Source organism: Ptiloglossa arizonensis, chromosome 2, assembly GCF_051014685.1.
Source record: "Ptiloglossa arizonensis isolate GNS036 chromosome 2, iyPtiAriz1_principal, whole genome shotgun sequence".
Lineage (NCBI taxonomy): Eukaryota > Metazoa > Arthropoda > Insecta > Hymenoptera > Colletidae > Ptiloglossa > Ptiloglossa arizonensis.
The window spans coordinates 24,562,778-24,578,922 of NC_135049.1; the positions used below are offsets into that span (position 1 = coordinate 24,562,778).

Here is a 16,145-nt window from a genome sequence, read left to right on the forward strand (position 1 = left end):
AACACTTTTGGGAAAGAGTAATATATTTACTTATTCAAATACTTGGAGTATTTTGATATTCACATCCAATATTTGATATTTAATACATGTTCTATTTAATGGAGTATTAAATAGAAAAAGTATTCTTATATTTTAAATTCTACATACTTAGTTTTCTCTTGGATGAATACTATACCCATTGTAAAAAAAATTTATTAATACAAAACAGGTTTGCAAGAATTATCACCTTTTTATATATTATGCAAAATATATCTTCGTGAAATTGAAATTTCAATATAAACTTAAGTATTTGATTGTATTAACTAGTAGAGAATATTACTGGAATACACATTAAGAATGGTTGATTTCAATTTTATGTTTCATTTTTAAAACTGAAATATGATGTAAAACTTTTTATCAAATTAAACTACTACATCTAAGATGTTAAACAAGCAAATTCAAATTATTGACAATTAGTAAGTATACGAGTTTATAATTTGTGAAAATTTACTGCAGAAATAAATTTTATATAATCAAGGATAAAATACTTATAAAACAATAAAAATAATTCCAGTCACAATTATGTTCTGCTAAAGTTATTAATTTTATGTAGGATTTTAAAAAGAGCCAATTTTATGTACCGGTACATAGGATAGCTGCTAATATAAACCTAAATTGTCAGTATATAACTCTCCAAGTCAACTTCATTACTCATCGCACTTGGAAGACCTCTGTTAAATCTCTTGATTGTCTTCTCCAGTCTCATTATCTACAAACTCAACATGTGTGAATGGAAAGTGGCCGACCTTGCCATGTAATTCACCTTCCCACTGGCCATTTATGTTAGTCTTTGTTACTTTTATCACGTCTCCAACTTCAAGTTTTAGGGCAGTTTTATCATATGCATTTGGTACCCTTGCTTGTTTTACTTTTGCAAAAGCAGGCAATGTTCGCTGAATGTTTGATCTGCGAGTGGTCCCTTGTCCACTTTCTGGATAAGGCATTTGCGAAGCAGAAACTTGTACAGAGTTTGAATTTAAAGTTGAACTTCCTCCACTTTCTGGGCGCGAATTATTTTCCATAACTGAATGATTGTCCTCTTCATATTTCTGAACATATGGAACTGGAACTGAACCAGTTTGACCAAGATTGTTTCTAGCAGTCCACCATTGTTCTTCGTCTTTTGATATTATTGTAAGAATTTCACCTGAAACAAATCAAACAATATTAATGTTTGTCTAAATTACTGATCACTATTAACTGAAAAATTAAAGTTGAAATACATAGATTAACTTTTAAGTTTTAATTGAAACTTATTTAGCATTTTATGTAGCAAAACACTAAATAAAGAAACTTAGACTGTATGTATACAAACATATAACATTAACTACAATAAAGTTTGCTTAAACTAGATAAAAAAATTAAGTGTACATACCTTTCCTAAAAGGTAAATCATCAGGATCATTCCCTTCAAAATCATATTTTGTTATTACCCTCTGTGTCTTTTTAGGAGCAGGCCTAATTAATGGAGTTGTGTCCAAGTAATGTAATTTGTAAAAAGCCAAAAGATTGGGAATATCAGGAAACATTTGATCTCCAATCCGATAACGTATTTGATCACCCTGCTGAATCTTATTTATTATGTAATGGCTAACCTTACTATCTTCTCGTACGCATAAAACAAAATCCCCAAGTATTGATGTGCTATCACGTACTAAAAATACACCACCTTCTTTTTCGCCCATTAGTAAATCCGAAGCATCTTGACGTGACATTGCACCAAAGTACCAACTAAAAAATTTAGTAATAAAATAAACTTTCATAATTTTTAATAAAATAATTGCTCCCTTTACTATTAGCAAAATTATCAAAACAATCAAAAATAAGTATTAGGTTGGTGTATATGAAATGTTATTTCTCTAAAGTTTGAATTTCAAAACATTAAAAAAATTTACCTTGAAAAATATATTTTTAAAAACTGATTAAAAAATACAAACAGCATTTCGTTTGCATCAACCTAATAAATTATACAGTTGTCGTGTTATAACTTTAGAGGTTAATAGTCGATTGAGTCATATCTTTTATTTCAAGCACATTAGAAATCAAGTTAAAAGAACGAAGTCATACAAATAAAAATGCATCTTTATTTACCTGGACTTGTCATATTGATCGAAAGTAGCAGCCATTGTTTTGCAAGTAATCAGGAATAAATCCGTCAAAATCGGTAGTGTTGAATTATACTTGTTGATCAATATACCATGGGATCGGGAGCGCCTCTCCTATGTGTGCGAGAAAAGGACCCGGAAAAAGTAAAAAGCGCAACAGGGCCTCGGTGGCGCGGCGAATAGCGCTCTTGTCTGGGACGGAGGAGGCCCGGGTTCAAATCCCGAACAAGTCCCCAAGTCCCTCTCTTTTTCCGCGGATCCTGCAATATCAAAGAGCACCGTTCTCGAAGTGGCTTAAACGTCTGCATAGTAAAAATAAACAGCATTCGAAGCTGTGTAGGTTCAATGCAGTGTTTAAAACCGTCTCCAAATTGAAGAACGTGCTATCTCCGTGTAAATAATAAATAATACGTTCAAAAAACTTTCGTCAATAGTCATCAATCAACTTTGAGAAATCGCTTGTCAAAAAGTCTCGTGCGAAGTTGCGTATCTGTTTGAATGATTGCAAACATGTTCGAAGCTAGCCCTTACTTCCTCTATCTCTTTTTAGGTTTCATCTCACGTCGAATATGTTGCACTTCTCGTTCTTACACACAAAGATTATAATATATACTTATTTACGTACAAATAGTCCTCGAAAAAGTCTTTGAACTTGCACTCTCACGAAAATGGTCGCCAGCATATTCCACTTAAACCTATGACATAAAAACCGAAACCAATGGTTTGTTCAGGTTTTACGAATTAGATATAGAATTAAAAGAGGAGAAACTCTTGCCAAAATCTGGGAAAAAGTAAAATCACTAGATATATACATCTAGCAACTTAGGGAAAAAGTACTTTTAGCGCCATCTAACATCTTAATAAAAAACTAGAATATTTCATTTTAATCAGTACTCATTTTTAAATACATATATTTTATTTGAAATATATATACACATGTCCAATAATTTTTACTGTTTGAAAGGAATACGGTACCTCTGCAGATTTGAAGTTGCACGTCTGCATTGACCTTAAGTGTAAAGGAAAATGACCGCAGTAACAACCTTCAACCATCTTAATCAGCTAGTAATCATGTCACCTAATTGAAATACATATCATTTTACCCAGTGCCATATTGAATTTTCCCCATTGCTCGTGCTATCAGGAGTTACGTGTTCATGAATTCGGTACTTCGGTCAGTTTCGGGGTATCAAGAAATAAAGCAAGTGCGAGGCTTTTTCTCTCGTTCTCGAAAGGTCTGAAGTCCGATTTATAAGCGTTGCACAATGGAATATTTTCATCAAAAAGCTGAACATGAAAAAACATCGTTTACGCCTATATTTATATCTTGTCTGTGGCGTATTGATCTTAAACGACAAGAATTAATAGACCTCTGTCTAAATATAGTTAACAACATTTTTTAATAACAAAATCTTATTAATATTTCTAAAATTTATTTACAAGACAATAAAGTGGTAAGGCTCAAGAAAAAAATTATTTCACTTTCCATAAATTTATTATTATTTTTCCTGTTTGCACTTAACTTCTTTGAGAAATTGATATTCATTTGTATTTTGTCTAAGCAACCCCATTATCCTAGAAATTGTTGGTATGTGTTGTAATTGAAACAAGAAGCAAAAGTTGACATCAGGTTTAGTTAACATAATTTTGATAAAACAATGTATTGTGCAGCAAATTTATCGAGCCAATTGCGTGATTAATGCTGCACACATTTCAAAAAATTCCATTGTGTGGTGACCTGTTGCTTGAGGAGGTGGAAGTGTAGGATCTGAAATAATGATTATAATTATAATAACTTACATAATAAAGGAACAAATAACACATTAATATAATTAATTACCTCGCCCTATATCCTCTCCTTCTTCACTGGACAAAGACTTAAAATCCAGCAAATAATTTTTATAATCAACTTGATAAAGTTGCAATGACATCTTGCTATATCTGTCAGCTAATTTATTTTTTTGGCGTACTCTAACACTGTAAGCATTTATGATTTTCCATTCCTAAAAGAAACAAACATTTGTATTAATATATCTAAACATCCTAATTTAAAAAGCATTTTTCAAAAAATTTATATCAATTGTAAAACTGTATTACAATGAATGAAATGTATCAATTTCAATAAAAATTAATAGAAGAAAGAATCTTACAAAGTTCAGAGCTTTCATAGCACGATAGACTTCATTCATAATGTCATTGGGTTTAGACTGTGAGCGGATTCCTAAGTGCCATTTGGCTCGTTTTACTGGAGTACCACGATTACCTTGTGTCTGAGATGATGTACTTCCTTGAGAACTTTGCCGTTCTCGGAATGCTGAAATTATACAATAAATACATTAACAATTATTTTGAATTTCATAAATTTTACAATAATATGTTATTAGAATCCTATAGCTTTTATAAGACACTTGTTAATCATAGTTATCAGGTATTTTCTAAGAATGACCAGCACAAACGTACGTGCTATTCTCTCTGGATGTGGTCTCAGGGGGCTGCTATTAGAATCATTAGGACTAAAAGCAACAGGAGGTGGGCTAGATGCCACATAAAAATCTTTTAGCTCTGCCTTAGCAGCTTCGTCTGCAATTCTTTTATTGTCTATTATCAGATGATAGGCAATTGCCAACTGGTCGTGAGGATCTCCAGCTAATAATGCAGAATGAACTTCTGCTTCCTTTACATTAAATTTCTCACAAACTTCATTTATTGCATCAATATCGATTACAGAAGAATCCTGTTCAACAGGCGATGGGAACAAATATGAAGGTAAATCCTTTTGAAACCATTCATGTTTCCTAAAACAAAGCCAGTATTCGTGATCATTTTAAATATCATTATATTTCCATTTAGAATATACAAATTAATTGTGCAAAATTCGATGTACTTGATATCTTCTATGGTAGCCCTCTTCATAGGGTCCACTTGCAACATATGACATAAAAGGCTGACAACACTTTTATTCAGGTACTCTGGAATAGGGAAAATTCCAGCTGAAACAAAAGTCCTTTCATATCGAATCTTGCATAAAATATCAAATGTAAGAAGTGTATGAGTATTAATTACATTTGATTTTACGAAAGAGTGATGGTACGTGTTCATCATCGAATGGCAAAGTACCACAAAGCAAAGCGTAAAGTATTATTCCACAAGACCAGATATCCACTTCAGGACCAGCATAGAGTTTACCTGAAATTACTTCCGGTGCTGCATAATTAGGAGAACCACAAGAAGTACGTAAGAATTCTCCATCCATCATCATATTTGATAAACCTGAAGGTAGATTAAAATCTATATAAATATACAGTATTGATTTATTGTATTTAATATACAAGACATTCGTATAATTCTATATGAATTATAATTATTTTTTAAACTGTTTGAATATAATTTATGTTGACATTAAATACAAGCACACAAATTAACTATAAAAAAATAAATTTCAGTAAGATTTACGAATGTCTGACATTTTGATTAAAGCTTTCATTTAATATGCTATAAAATCCCAGCTATATCCAAATACCGAAATCTGCTATTTTTACGTGTAGATTATGATCTAAAAGAAGGTTCTCTGGTTTTAAGTCACGATGAACTATCATGTGCCTGTGACAATAATCAACGCCAGAAATAATTTGCTGGAAAAATCTTCTTGCTTCATATTCTTTAAGCTTCCCATGTTTTACAATATAGTCAAACAACTCTCCACCAGATACATACTCCATTATCATAAATATATCTGTGGGTGTACTTATAACTTGATACCTAATTTAGAAAGCATAATTTAAATAACAATTGTTTAAAGATACAGTATATAATATCATTTACTTACAACTTAATAATATGAGGGTGTCTGAAAAGTTTAAGATTTTGTATTTCTCTTCGAATTTTTCCAACCACATCTAGACTTTTGATTTTTTGGCGATTCAAAATTTTTACAGCAACCTTATGCTTTGTTAAAACATGTTCTCCAACTACAAAAAATGTAAGTTAATTTTTAATCTAACAATGATATCTTTCAATAATTATACTTTAAGCTGAGCAATATATGATTTAAAAAATAATGAAACTTAAGGAATAAATTATTTTAAAGATAATTTATTTAAAAGAATAATAATAAGTTACGCACTTTTTACTTTACCAAATGTTCCAACACCCAAAGTTTGTCCAAGTGTATAATGACCTATCTTAACAATAGGCTGTGGTTGATTAGATGGAATTCTTTCTGACATTATTAATACTTCTGTAATTTATAAAATATTAAAAGATCTATTAGATTTAGATCTATTAATTAAAATAACATATTTCATAAATCGTGATATAACCATATCATAAATAAAAAATAAGATCAAAAATTTTTTAAATTGCTTCAAAAACAAATTTTTAAAGAGACAAACCTTGAAACAAATGAAATTTAAGATAAGTTGCAATACAAAAGTTTATAAATTTAAGTGAAAACTGGAATGTTATAATGTCAATTATTGATCATCATAACTCTATTCAATGCAACGAATTATTTACATGACATAAAACTTACAAATTTGTTAAAACATAAACCAAGGTCAAATAGGGTGTAAAACTGAATTAGTATCATTAATTGTATAATCTCTACAAAAGTAATATCGCTACATTAAAGGGTATCAAAATGAAGCACATAAAATAAAAAAAGAATGTATTGCAAAATTAGAAAGCACTAATGGTTTCAATCACCTGACACTATTTACATGTTCTGACTGACACTTACTATCTCAAAGCCTGATCACATAGCCACTCAACACGATATTTCGATCATTTATCATGCAGATGAAAGAACAGGAAACTACTGACAAATTTTATGTTGTATTTTTGACTCATAGAAAGGTAGAACTCTAGATCACTGAAATGTGAAACATTTTATCTACGTCTACTATAGTCGTTATCTTAAATCGGATTGGCGGTATATATGAAATTTATTTTTCCATATTCTCTATAAAATATCTATGAAAACTGTTAACTAAGTTTTTAATTACTTCAAAAATTTATTGAATGTAATTTGATTCGAAGATTGGAACACTTATCCTGTATGTTCTATATTTTTGAAAATGTAGACTCTTCATTTCTTCTAAGATCTGTAATAATTATTATGCATTCTTAAATTAACATATATGCATATGACAGAATTTGTTAAATTTAATTATTAATTTGTTAATTAACATATCAAATCTACTTACTCTATTTGAACATTGTACTTTACGTTCCTCCTTTAACAAGACTGAGGTGAAAGTCTGCAAGCATTAATTGTTTAGTACTCTTATTCTACATAAATTGTTACTAAAATGTCGGATCAAGGAAGTCCAATTAAATATTTCTTAAGTGGAGGATTCGGTGGAATATGTACCGTAATTGCAGGACATCCTTTGGATACGATAAAAGTAAGGTTACAGTGTTATAATTAAGCGCAAGGATCAATAATAAATTAACAAAAAACTAGGACTTTGATACTAAATATAACATCAGTACATTTTACATTTTCATTTAAACAAAGCATACTGTATTTTGAAAAAGTAGTTGTGCAATAATAGTAAAGATATTTATAAATGAGGCAACACGAATTTTACAATATTTAAATGAGAGTTTAATTTATTCATTATATCTAAAAAATTTAGTTATGCATTATTACTTGTTAAGTAGTTAATGGATAGAAAATCTGAGAAATAATTTGTAGTAATATTTTTAATTTCTAAAAATCATTATAAAAGGAAAACATGTTTTTAAATTGCAAAGAATAAACAGATGTGTCTAGGATAGAAGAAAAATTCCTGTATGGTTCAATGTAAAAGATCGTCCCCCATTTTTCAGCTGTACCTAATCCAAGTAGGATTATTAAATTCTACTTAAAATTAATCTCTTTTTCCTTGAAGAGGACTGGCCCTCATAATGGAAATGTTAGGTAAAGGAAGCATTGTGCTTGCTGATAATATTAAATTTTGTGTATAAATCTATTTTTTTTAAATATTTCTTTTTACGTTATTGTAGTTAATTACGTAAAAAATTACATACTTTTAACTGTTAGACATGTAATTAATTTTTATTATCTAACTGAGAAATGAGATTAACTCTTGTGCAAGACTACAAAATATTTTTTATAGAGGCAAATGAAGTTTCTTATTTACGATGCAATATATTAATGAGAGAAAAACTTATATTTTAACTAGTTGTTTGTGACTTGTATACTTTTATACTATAATAATAAGCAACAAATATAAAAGAAAATTCTCCATTTGAATGTATTACATTAGACATAATTCAATAATGAATTTATTCTAATTTCATGTATTTCTATATACTTTATTCAAATGAAATAAAAAAAAATGAATTATAATTTTTAAATTTCCTTTTTAACTTTCTCAATATTTTTTCATTACATCTCAAATTTATTTTTATTTAAAAATTTTTGATAAATTAGGATTATAAACTTTCTCATTTAAAATAAATATTTAAAAGAGAGAAATTATGTTTAACAGGTTCGTCTTCAAACTATGCCTTTGCCTGGTCCAAATGAGGTAGCTTTATATAAAGGAACATTGGACTGTGCTAAGAAAACAATAACAAGAGAAGGAATACGTGGTTTATACAAAGGTATATGTACTATATGTGTACTTTCATATTATATAATCAGTGTTATCAATTTTTAATTCATACATGGACAAGTTTAACTATTATGTTTTACTTATGTTATAATGAAATGATGTTTTTTAAATATTATTATTGTACAAGACTTACTTGATTGAATAAAGCATCACACAATTGGAAATGTAATAAGGTATAAAACAAAACAGGTGCTCACAAAGTATATTTCGATTTTGTTATATTGTTAAAAAATTGTATGCAAAATTAAAAAGTATGAAACGTTTTGTTTACTACCTATAATACTTTTTTCTTTAGGTATGGGTGCACCTTTGTGTGGTGTAGCTCCAATATTTGCTATAAGCTTTTATGGATTTGGTCTTGGCAAGCAATTGATAAGAAAGACTGATGATGAACAATTAACACCTTTAAAATTATTTTATGCTGGTGCATTCAGTGGTATCTTTACAACTTTTATAATGGCACCTGGTGAAAGAATAAAATGTCTTCTACAGATACAACAAAGTGATGCAAAACCAAAGTACAAAGGTCCTATTGATTGTGTAAAACAACTTTATAAATTAGGGGGAATAAGAAGTATTTATAAAGGTACCTGTGCTACCCTTTTGAGAGGTATGTGAAATCAACTTATCATTTATTTTTCTAATTTATTTTCATTCTCAACAAAATTAATACATTATCTTTTTATTAAACTTCGCAATGACAGCAATTTTTAATACTTTTACTTTGAATTTTCTTATTTTTGTATATTATTATATGTATATCTATCTATGCATGAGTTTATAATACAGAATTAATAAAATTTTCTTACAATATTCAATTATTAAATGTTACATATTTGATAAAATAAAATCATTTCATAAAAGCTGAAAAGTAATCAATTTCTTATATTCTTTAATTTTGCTCTTTTTTTATACATATACATTAATTACTTGAAATTAGCTAACTGATAATATTGTTATCTTCGTAATAGTTTTTTTCCATTGAAGATTTTTTTAAATGTCTTCTCTTTAAATTCCTACATTGTAAACCACCTTTGCGTAATGCATGGAAAACTCCCCAGTTTCGCAACCTTTTTGGTGTTGAGCATCTTGGTGCTGTTTCTCGTAATCTATTTACCTATTTGTAATCAAATTACAATTGCTTTAGCTGTTGTTTTGTTCTAAAAACTATACATAAACTGAAGTAAAAATAATGTATTAAACTTACCAATTGAGGATTCCATGTAGTCATGGAGCAAGTACAGTCCCATGGATTTCCATCCAATCTTATAATTGCTAATTGTGATTGTTTATTTGCAACCCGCAACATTTTGAAAAAATCCAAAGGTAATGAAGTTAGTTTATTTTTTGAAAGTATGATCTCCTTAAGCTCCTTTTGTTGTTGCACTCCAAATAGGCCAGGTGGAATAAATTCTAACTCATTATTAGATAAATCTATATGCTTAACATTTTCTAATCCATAAAAAGCATCCATGGATATCTTACGAATGTGACAGTAACTCAAATCAAGCTCCAGCAATTTGATTAAATCAACAAATGCATCAAACTCTATACTTGATATATTGCCACGTGCTTTTAATTCTAATAACTCTGGCATTCCTTGAAGTGCAAAACGTTCCAATACAGGTATTTCCAGATTGTACAGGTGTAGGATTTGAAGTTGACGTAGTCCCAGAAAAGAATTCTTCTGCAAATATAGTTTTGAATCCTCACCGCCCAGATATAGCTTAAGTGTTGTATTCATAATTTCAAAAGTACTAAAATCAAAAAGGTATTTGTTCAACGTTTTGTTTAAATTTTGTATTCTGTAGTATGTTTTCTACTTATTTTCATATAATAATAATTTTACTTATTAAGTAGAAACTATACAAAACATCACAATACCTTGGAAATACAGAATCCAAAGGATTTTCTCGAAAATCTGCAAACTTTAACATAGGAAAGGGGGGAAAAGATAATTCTGACAAGAAAGTTAAATTATTCCCTCTTAAATCAAGATCTTTGAGCATTAGTAAACCAGCTAAATCAACACTTTTAAGTGTCAGTAACTGATTGCTTGCAAGTGAAAGCACTTTCAAATTAGGTGTACCATAAAAGCAAAATTCTGGAATAAATTTCAAGTTGTTTTTTTCTAACGAGAGATGAACAAGACTATTTAAACCATCGAACATATGCCATGATATATCTTTCAAAGCACAATCATAAACTCTTAAGTGGGTTAAAGCTCCTAAACCAGTGAAAAGTCCAACAGTTTCTTTATAACCTTCCATTTCTTGCTTATAAATATCGTAAGGAAGTATTTCCTTATCATCACTTTCTCCACTATTCTGTTGACTTAGAAATATCAATCTGTGTCCTGTATTTAGCAATTGCTTGTTCCTATTCTCGTCATCAGTTACTGTATTTATTGGCTTAATTACAAGGTTGGCTTTGTTTTTTTTTGTTGCACTCAAACTGGTTAATTTGACTCTTTCCAAGTTCAAGTAAAGAAGATTAAAACCTAATGAATACAAAGAATCAACAGATAGTATGATTCCACCTTGTTTCTTTTGTTCATTACTTAAATCCTTCCGTCCTGGTTCATTGTAATCAATGCCTTGTATATCTAAGGATATTAAATCTGTAAAACGCTGAAATGTTGTAGATTGTAAAAGAATTTCAAAGTCTCCTATGCCAGACTCAAGTATTGTAAAAATCTGAAACATGGACTCACATATTAATTTTGAGTACTTCTGATATTGAATAAAAAATTATAATATTTTATTTCATAATATTGACCTGTATATCCGAGGGAAGTTTATCTAAAAGTTCTTCATAATCTTCAGCAACAACACAGATTGCTACTTTCAAAAATTCCGTAATCATAGTGTGATCCATGTTTAAACCAAGTTCGAAATCAGCATCATTGGAGAAGTTCTGTTAGAAAAAATTTGTTAAATCTTGAAAAGAGAAGAACGGATAATCCTTGTACCTGATCTTGACTCGTTCGAATCCATCGATGTAAAGGCAAATCTGCGAATCTCTGAACCTCACAAGAACATCCTTGTGGACATTTTACTTCCCAAACACCGCCGATATCGATTATTTGCCCAAAGCACTCGTTCTAAATGACATATATTTATTCATTAATTCATTGTTGAATTAGTTTTACACATGTATTCTCATGTTGCTTAAACATGATATCATTTCTAGGAAAGTCTGTATGGTAAAGAGGCAGATTTGAAAACAACTACGAGGAAGAAGTAGCTTCAGATTTGCATGAAGTAATATACTTAAACTTATAAAACTTGTTTTATGTAGGACAAATAATTATGTACCAGCAAAGTGACAATAAAAATTAATGTCACAGTCATTATCCGTTTGAAACTTGAGCAACGAAGAAAAATGGATCTTAAAACCAGTGATGGTACGCTGGTTCAAAGGAAACTGAATTTTGTTAACTGTTATCTATCTGCCTTGATGTTCTCTATCAAACAGGATGCTTCCTATCTAGCAACCCACACACACTATTCTTGCTTTATAATTATAAATAACGTTTCCACAAGATACCTGGATTATGTAGATCCATATTTAATCTTCTTTCAAAGTTATTATATTGAATCTTCATTATATTACACTATTTGCCTGTATGAACATTACTCAATCTGTATCTTTTTTTATGAAGTATTTAAAGCAAAGATTTTTTTCTAGTTTGTCAATGTAATTGTAGCATTGCTTTAACTTTTAGATATTCCTGCTAGTGGAATGTATTTTATGACATATGAATATTTAAAAACATTAATGACTCCAGAGGGAGGAAAAATCGGAATAGTTAATACAATTATAGCTGGTGGTTTAGCTGGTATTGCAAATTGGGTTGTTGGAATGCCACCTGATGTGTTAAAAAGTCGTCTTCAAAGTGGTGTGTATTACTCTTCAATTCTTTTAGATATATTTTATCAAAATTGTATATTATTATAAATTGTTCAATTAATCTTTATTAACTTTGTTTAGCTCCAGATGGTACTTACAAACGTGGAATTCGAGATGTCTTTATAATTTTAATGAAAGAAGAGGGTCCAAAAGCTTTATACAAAGGATGTACACCTGTGATGCTTCGTGCTTTTCCAGCAAATGCAGCATGTTTCCTTGGATTTGAAATTGCTATGAATTTCTTGAATTTGGTAGTACCTAACTTATAATATTACCTTTTGTTATTAATTTACCTTTATGAGTTTAAATTGTTATTATATATCTTGTTTCTACCATAGAATTTCTATTTTGTTAATTTTTTATATCAACGTTTTATAATTGCGAATAAAAGCCAAATTTTAAATTTTATTTGCAATCGTAAAAATTTCGTTTATATCATTTATATTGTATGGTAACAAATAATAGCTATTTTATGGTATTCAAGTAAATACGAATGAGTCCAAACAAATTTGTAAGAACAAATAACAATAATTTTGTTAAAAATAAATACATATTTCATTTTCTTCATATTGAACCTAAACCGAAATAATTATTAATAATATATTTAAATAATAATTATGTTTAAAGTCCATGCAAATTTGTCATTCTGGTTTTGCTTGGTAATCCTAGTTCTTATCTTATCCTAGCTAGTGAATTGAAATTTATGAACTGAAAATTTCAAAATGTTCCTAAACCTATGAATATATTGACTTTTATCGGCGTGGCAGCGTAATTCTAAAAGATCATAGTAAACTTTTATATAGTTTATAAAAATGATGTTGAAATCAGTTATTCTAATTGGAGGTCCTTTAAAAGGTTTGTTTCTTTATAATATACATATTCTTAATGTGGATTTTATACTATATAAAACAATATAACCTCCAATATAATTTTATAGATACTAAATTTCATTTAACCAATAACTATAAAAATTAAAAATAATCAAGTCATAACGTCTTAGAAATAAAAAATACGTTTTTTAGGAACTAGGTTTAGACCCCTTTCTTTGGATATACCAAAGCCACTATTTCCAGTTGCTGGATTGCCAGTAATACAGCATCACATAGAAGCATGTTCAAAAGTAGAAAATCTTACTGAAATATTGATAATTGGATCATACCTTGCAAGCGACTTATCTCAATTTATTCAAGAAATGACAAGAATGTATGATATAACCATTAGGTATCTTCAAGAATTTACACCACTGGGAACAGCAGGGGGCATGTATCATTTCCGTGATCAAATTCGATCTGGTTGCCCTACGTACTTTTTTGTGATGAATGGTGATGTTTGTGCTGATTTTTCTTTGCAAAAGATAGTTGAATTTCATACAGAAAATGAGGCGTTGCTTACTATCATGGCTACGGAAGCTACAAGACATCAATCCTTGAATTATGGATGTATAGTGCTTGATAAAGAAGGAAAAGTTGCTCACTATGTAGAGAAACCATCAACATTTGTTTCTACTCTAATCAACTGTGGAATCTATCTTGCTTCTCCAGATATTTTTCAAATTATGGCAAATGCTTTTTATGCTGGGCAGCAACAGGAAACTTTTACGTAAGATATTTTTAACTTGTTTACTATGGTAAGTTTTTCCATAGACTTTAATATTTGATGGTGTGGATCAAATACACTTCATACTAAATTTGTTGTACATGGCAGCATAGAGTAAATAAGAACATAAATTTTTAATTGCATATTTTAATTATATATTTTTATGAAAATAGTCCAAAAATTACAGAAATATTCTCTAAACAAGTAAAGAAAGTCAATTACATATGACTTGCATGAAAAAAAATACAATGTAGAACATATATGCTCAGTACCGCAGTAAATGTGTTACAAATTATTACTTGCATTTTTTTTGTATAGATCATTAAAAAAATTGTTTTCAGGTATAATAGTTTTCATTGAAAATTACTTTATAGGCAGTTCAATGGTAATGGTAGAGACCCAGCTCATATATCTTTCGAGCAAGACATACTAACACGATTAGTAGGAACTGGTCGCTTATTCGCATTGCCTGTCTTAAAATGGTGGTCACAAGTTAAAACAGCAGGTTCTGCTATATATGCTAATCGTCATTATTTGGCTCTTTACAAAACGAATTATCCAAATCGTCTTGCATCTACAACTAATGAACTTTATCATATTATTGGTGATGTTTACATTCATCCTTCAGCCACTGTACATCCAACAGCAGTAGTAAAGAAAATTTTGTTTTGTTTTTTAATAATTATCAAGTATGGAATCAATGACATAGTACGATTTTGTTTACAGCTGGGTCCAAATGTGAGCATAGGTCCAAACGCTGTTATTGCTTCTGGTGTTCGAATTAGAGAGTCAATTGTATTAGCTAATGCTCAAATTCAAGCACATTCTATTGTTTTACATAGTATAGTGGGAAAGAGCAGCTATGTAGGAGAATGGGCACGCATAGAGGGAACGCCTTGTGATCCCAATCCAGACAAGCCATTTGCAAAAATGGAAAACTTGCCTTTATTTAACACCAATGGAAAGCTAAACCCTTCTATAACAATACTCGGTAATTAACTTATTATTTGATGACTTTTAAAAAGAAACATTTATATATTTCTATCATTTACATTGTAGGTACAAGTGTTCATTTGGCAGCTGAGAAAGTTTTATTGAATTCCATTGTCTTACCACATAAAGAGCTCACAAGAAACTTTAAAAATGAAATTATTCTTTAAGATATCCATATTTGACATGTTCAAATTGGAATTTTTTGATGTACCTAAAGTAACGTATCTTAATTTAGTAATTTTATATATGCAGTTTATCTTTTGTTAACTTTTATTGTATGTATTTAAAACTATTGACTTATAGAACAGTTTTTTAGCACAAAGATCAATTCTTATTTTATTAAAAAATTAGTACTGGCGCACAATGCATAAAATATTTCTATGATTATAAATATTTTTTAATGATTTTATTGTACATAACTGTTCGTGCGTAAATTATCAATATACACTAAAACATATATATACTAAAAGAAGTGAGTGTACACACACACGCGTGCGCGCACGTGAAGCATTTCTACGTTTATATTATGTATTTTTCTATATTTGTACAACTTGAATTTATAAACTCAACTTAAATTTATTCGAACGATCAATAAGTTAAACAATCGATGATAAATTTTATTGTTGTATATGTAATGAATTATATAATTATTGATTGGAAAATTTGGTATTAATTGAAAATAAGAAAATTTATATAATTAACATTATATTACAAAAAGATATATATTATACATATATTAAATTGTAATATGAGGAAAGAAGTACACTTTAACGAAATGTATAAGCAGTAGATACGATAAAGAGATTGAGTTTAAACATTTTTTAACTATTGTAGAAAGATGAAATATTTTTTTATTTTTTTAATATGAAATAAATTG

General features: G+C 29.2%; 5 protein-coding genes across 16 annotated transcripts; 2 read left to right on the plus strand and 3 right to left on the minus strand.

Annotated features, from left to right (window-relative positions):
• Positions 1–299: 299 nt before the first annotated feature.
• Crk (Crk proto-oncogene, adaptor protein) lies at positions 300–2,882 on the minus strand. Of its 3 annotated transcripts, none has more exons than XM_076305798.1 (4): positions 2,770–2,882; positions 2,131–2,404; positions 1,415–1,770; positions 306–1,186 (listed from the first exon to the last, which is right to left on the minus strand). In XM_076305798.1, exons 2-4 carry the CDS (start codon positions 2,163–2,165, stop codon positions 714–716), a joined length of 864 nt encoding a protein of 287 aa, XP_076161913.1. In that variant the 5' UTR covers positions 2,166–2,404; positions 2,770–2,882; the 3' UTR covers positions 306–713. The 3 variants fall into 3 exon arrangements, with proteins under 3 accessions (XP_076161914.1, XP_076161913.1, XP_076161912.1); XM_076305797.1 differs by having other exon boundaries at positions 2,676–2,855; XM_076305799.1 differs by lacking the exon at positions 2,770–2,882 and having other exon boundaries at positions 300–1,186; positions 2,131–2,180.
• Positions 2,883–3,617: 735 nt separating this feature from the next.
• On the minus strand, positions 3,618–7,018 carry Ampkalpha (AMP-activated protein kinase alpha subunit). Its single transcript, XM_076305791.1, has 10 exons — positions 6,883–7,018; positions 6,268–6,381; positions 5,971–6,112; positions 5,665–5,903; positions 5,208–5,414; positions 5,029–5,134; positions 4,605–4,939; positions 4,295–4,458; positions 3,985–4,147; positions 3,618–3,912 (listed from the first exon to the last, which is right to left on the minus strand). The coding sequence occupies exons 2-10, from the start codon at positions 6,368–6,370 to the stop codon at positions 3,821–3,823; spliced, it is 1,551 nt and encodes a 516-aa protein (XP_076161906.1). The 5' UTR covers positions 6,371–6,381; positions 6,883–7,018; the 3' UTR covers positions 3,618–3,820.
• A 331-nt stretch (positions 7,019–7,349) lies between these two features.
• Colt (carnitine/acylcarnitine carrier protein colt, mitochondrial) lies at positions 7,350–13,440 on the plus strand. Of its 3 annotated transcripts, none has more exons than XM_076305795.1 (6): positions 7,350–7,549; positions 8,642–8,756; positions 9,063–9,377; positions 12,495–12,668; positions 12,761–12,930; positions 13,366–13,440. In XM_076305795.1, exons 1-6 carry the CDS (start codon positions 7,454–7,456, stop codon positions 13,375–13,377), a joined length of 882 nt encoding a protein of 293 aa, XP_076161910.1. In that variant the 5' UTR covers positions 7,350–7,453; the 3' UTR covers positions 13,378–13,440. The 3 variants fall into 3 exon arrangements, with proteins under 3 accessions (XP_076161910.1, XP_076161909.1, XP_076161911.1); XM_076305796.1 differs by lacking the exon at positions 13,366–13,440 and adding an exon at positions 7,977–8,067 and having other exon boundaries at positions 7,531–7,549; positions 12,761–13,087; XM_076305794.1 differs by lacking the exon at positions 13,366–13,440 and having other exon boundaries at positions 12,761–13,087.
• LOC143143909 (uncharacterized) lies at positions 9,633–13,345 on the minus strand. Of its 8 annotated transcripts, none has more exons than XM_076305784.1 (8): positions 13,230–13,345; positions 12,778–12,937; positions 12,085–12,391; positions 11,739–11,870; positions 11,546–11,683; positions 10,652–11,463; positions 9,975–10,524; positions 9,633–9,884 (listed from the first exon to the last, which is right to left on the minus strand). In XM_076305784.1, the coding sequence occupies exons 3-8, from the start codon at positions 12,118–12,120 to the stop codon at positions 9,708–9,710; spliced, it is 1,845 nt and encodes a 614-aa protein (XP_076161899.1). In that variant the 5' UTR covers positions 12,121–12,391; positions 12,778–12,937; positions 13,230–13,345; the 3' UTR covers positions 9,633–9,707. The 8 variants fall into 8 exon arrangements, with proteins under 8 accessions (XP_076161899.1, XP_076161904.1, XP_076161905.1 ...); XM_076305789.1 differs by lacking the exon at positions 13,230–13,345 and adding an exon at positions 12,973–13,150 and having other exon boundaries at positions 11,546–11,607; positions 12,317–12,391; positions 12,778–12,894; XM_076305790.1 differs by lacking the exon at positions 13,230–13,345 and adding an exon at positions 12,973–13,150 and having other exon boundaries at positions 11,546–11,607; positions 12,778–12,894.
• Gmppa (GDP-mannose pyrophosphorylase A) lies at positions 13,395–16,104 on the plus strand. The gene is made up of 5 exons (XM_076305792.1): positions 13,395–13,534; positions 13,702–14,278; positions 14,650–14,926; positions 15,002–15,266; positions 15,335–16,104. The coding sequence occupies exons 1-5, from the start codon at positions 13,492–13,494 to the stop codon at positions 15,433–15,435; spliced, it is 1,263 nt and encodes a 420-aa protein (XP_076161907.1). The 5' UTR covers positions 13,395–13,491; the 3' UTR covers positions 15,436–16,104.
• Positions 16,105–16,145: the final 41 nt, after the last annotated feature.

What these genes read in the sequence shown, in the direction of transcription:
- LOC143143909 (XM_076305784.1), bottom strand. Translation starts at nt 12,120, where the DNA reads ATGACTGTGACATTAATTTTTATTGTCACTTTGCTG. An exon ending in AACTTCCCTCGGATATACAG is followed by an intron (nt 11,464 to 11,545) that starts GTCAATATTATG and finishes TCCATGTTTCAG; the next exon opens with ATTTTTACAATACTTGAGTC. An exon ending in CTACATGGAATCCTCAATTG is followed by an intron (nt 9,885 to 9,974) that starts GTAAGTTTAATA and finishes GATTACAAATAG; the next exon opens with GTAAATAGATTACGAGAAAC.
- Crk (XM_076305799.1), bottom strand. Translation starts at nt 2,165, where the DNA reads ATGGCTGCTACTTTCGATCAATATGACAAGTCCAG. An exon ending in GATCAATATGACAAGTCCAG is followed by an intron (nt 1,771 to 2,130) that starts GTAAATAAAGAT and finishes TAAATTTTTTAG; the next exon opens with TTGGTACTTTGGTGCAATGT. An exon ending in TGATTTACCTTTTAGGAAAG is followed by an intron (nt 1,187 to 1,414) that starts GTATGTACACTT and finishes GATTTGTTTCAG; the next exon opens with GTGAAATTCTTACAATAATA.
- Colt (XM_076305794.1), top strand. Translation starts at nt 7,454, where the DNA reads ATGTCGGATCAAGGAAGTCCAATTAAATATTTCTTAAGTGGAGGATTC. An exon ending in ATCCTTTGGATACGATAAAA is followed by an intron (nt 7,550 to 8,641) that starts GTAAGGTTACAG and finishes TATGTTTAACAG; the next exon opens with GTTCGTCTTCAAACTATGCC. An exon ending in AATACGTGGTTTATACAAAG is followed by an intron (nt 8,757 to 9,062) that starts GTATATGTACTA and finishes TTTTTTCTTTAG; the next exon opens with GTATGGGTGCACCTTTGTGT.
- Ampkalpha (XM_076305791.1), bottom strand. Translation starts at nt 6,370, where the DNA reads ATGTCAGAAAGAATTCCATCTAATCAACCACAGCCTATTGTTAAGATA. An exon ending in AACATTTGGTAAAGTAAAAA is followed by an intron (nt 6,113 to 6,267) that starts GTGCGTAACTTA and finishes CATTTTTTGTAG; the next exon opens with TTGGAGAACATGTTTTAACA. An exon ending in CACCCTCATATTATTAAGTT is followed by an intron (nt 5,904 to 5,970) that starts GTAAGTAAATGA and finishes TTTCTAAATTAG; the next exon opens with GTATCAAGTTATAAGTACAC.
- Gmppa (XM_076305792.1), top strand. Translation starts at nt 13,492, where the DNA reads ATGATGTTGAAATCAGTTATTCTAATTGGAGGTCCTTTAAAAG. An exon ending in AATTGGAGGTCCTTTAAAAG is followed by an intron (nt 13,535 to 13,701) that starts GTTTGTTTCTTT and finishes TACGTTTTTTAG; the next exon opens with GAACTAGGTTTAGACCCCTT. An exon ending in CTGTACATCCAACAGCAGTA is followed by an intron (nt 14,927 to 15,001) that starts GTAAAGAAAATT and finishes TTTTGTTTACAG; the next exon opens with CTGGGTCCAAATGTGAGCAT.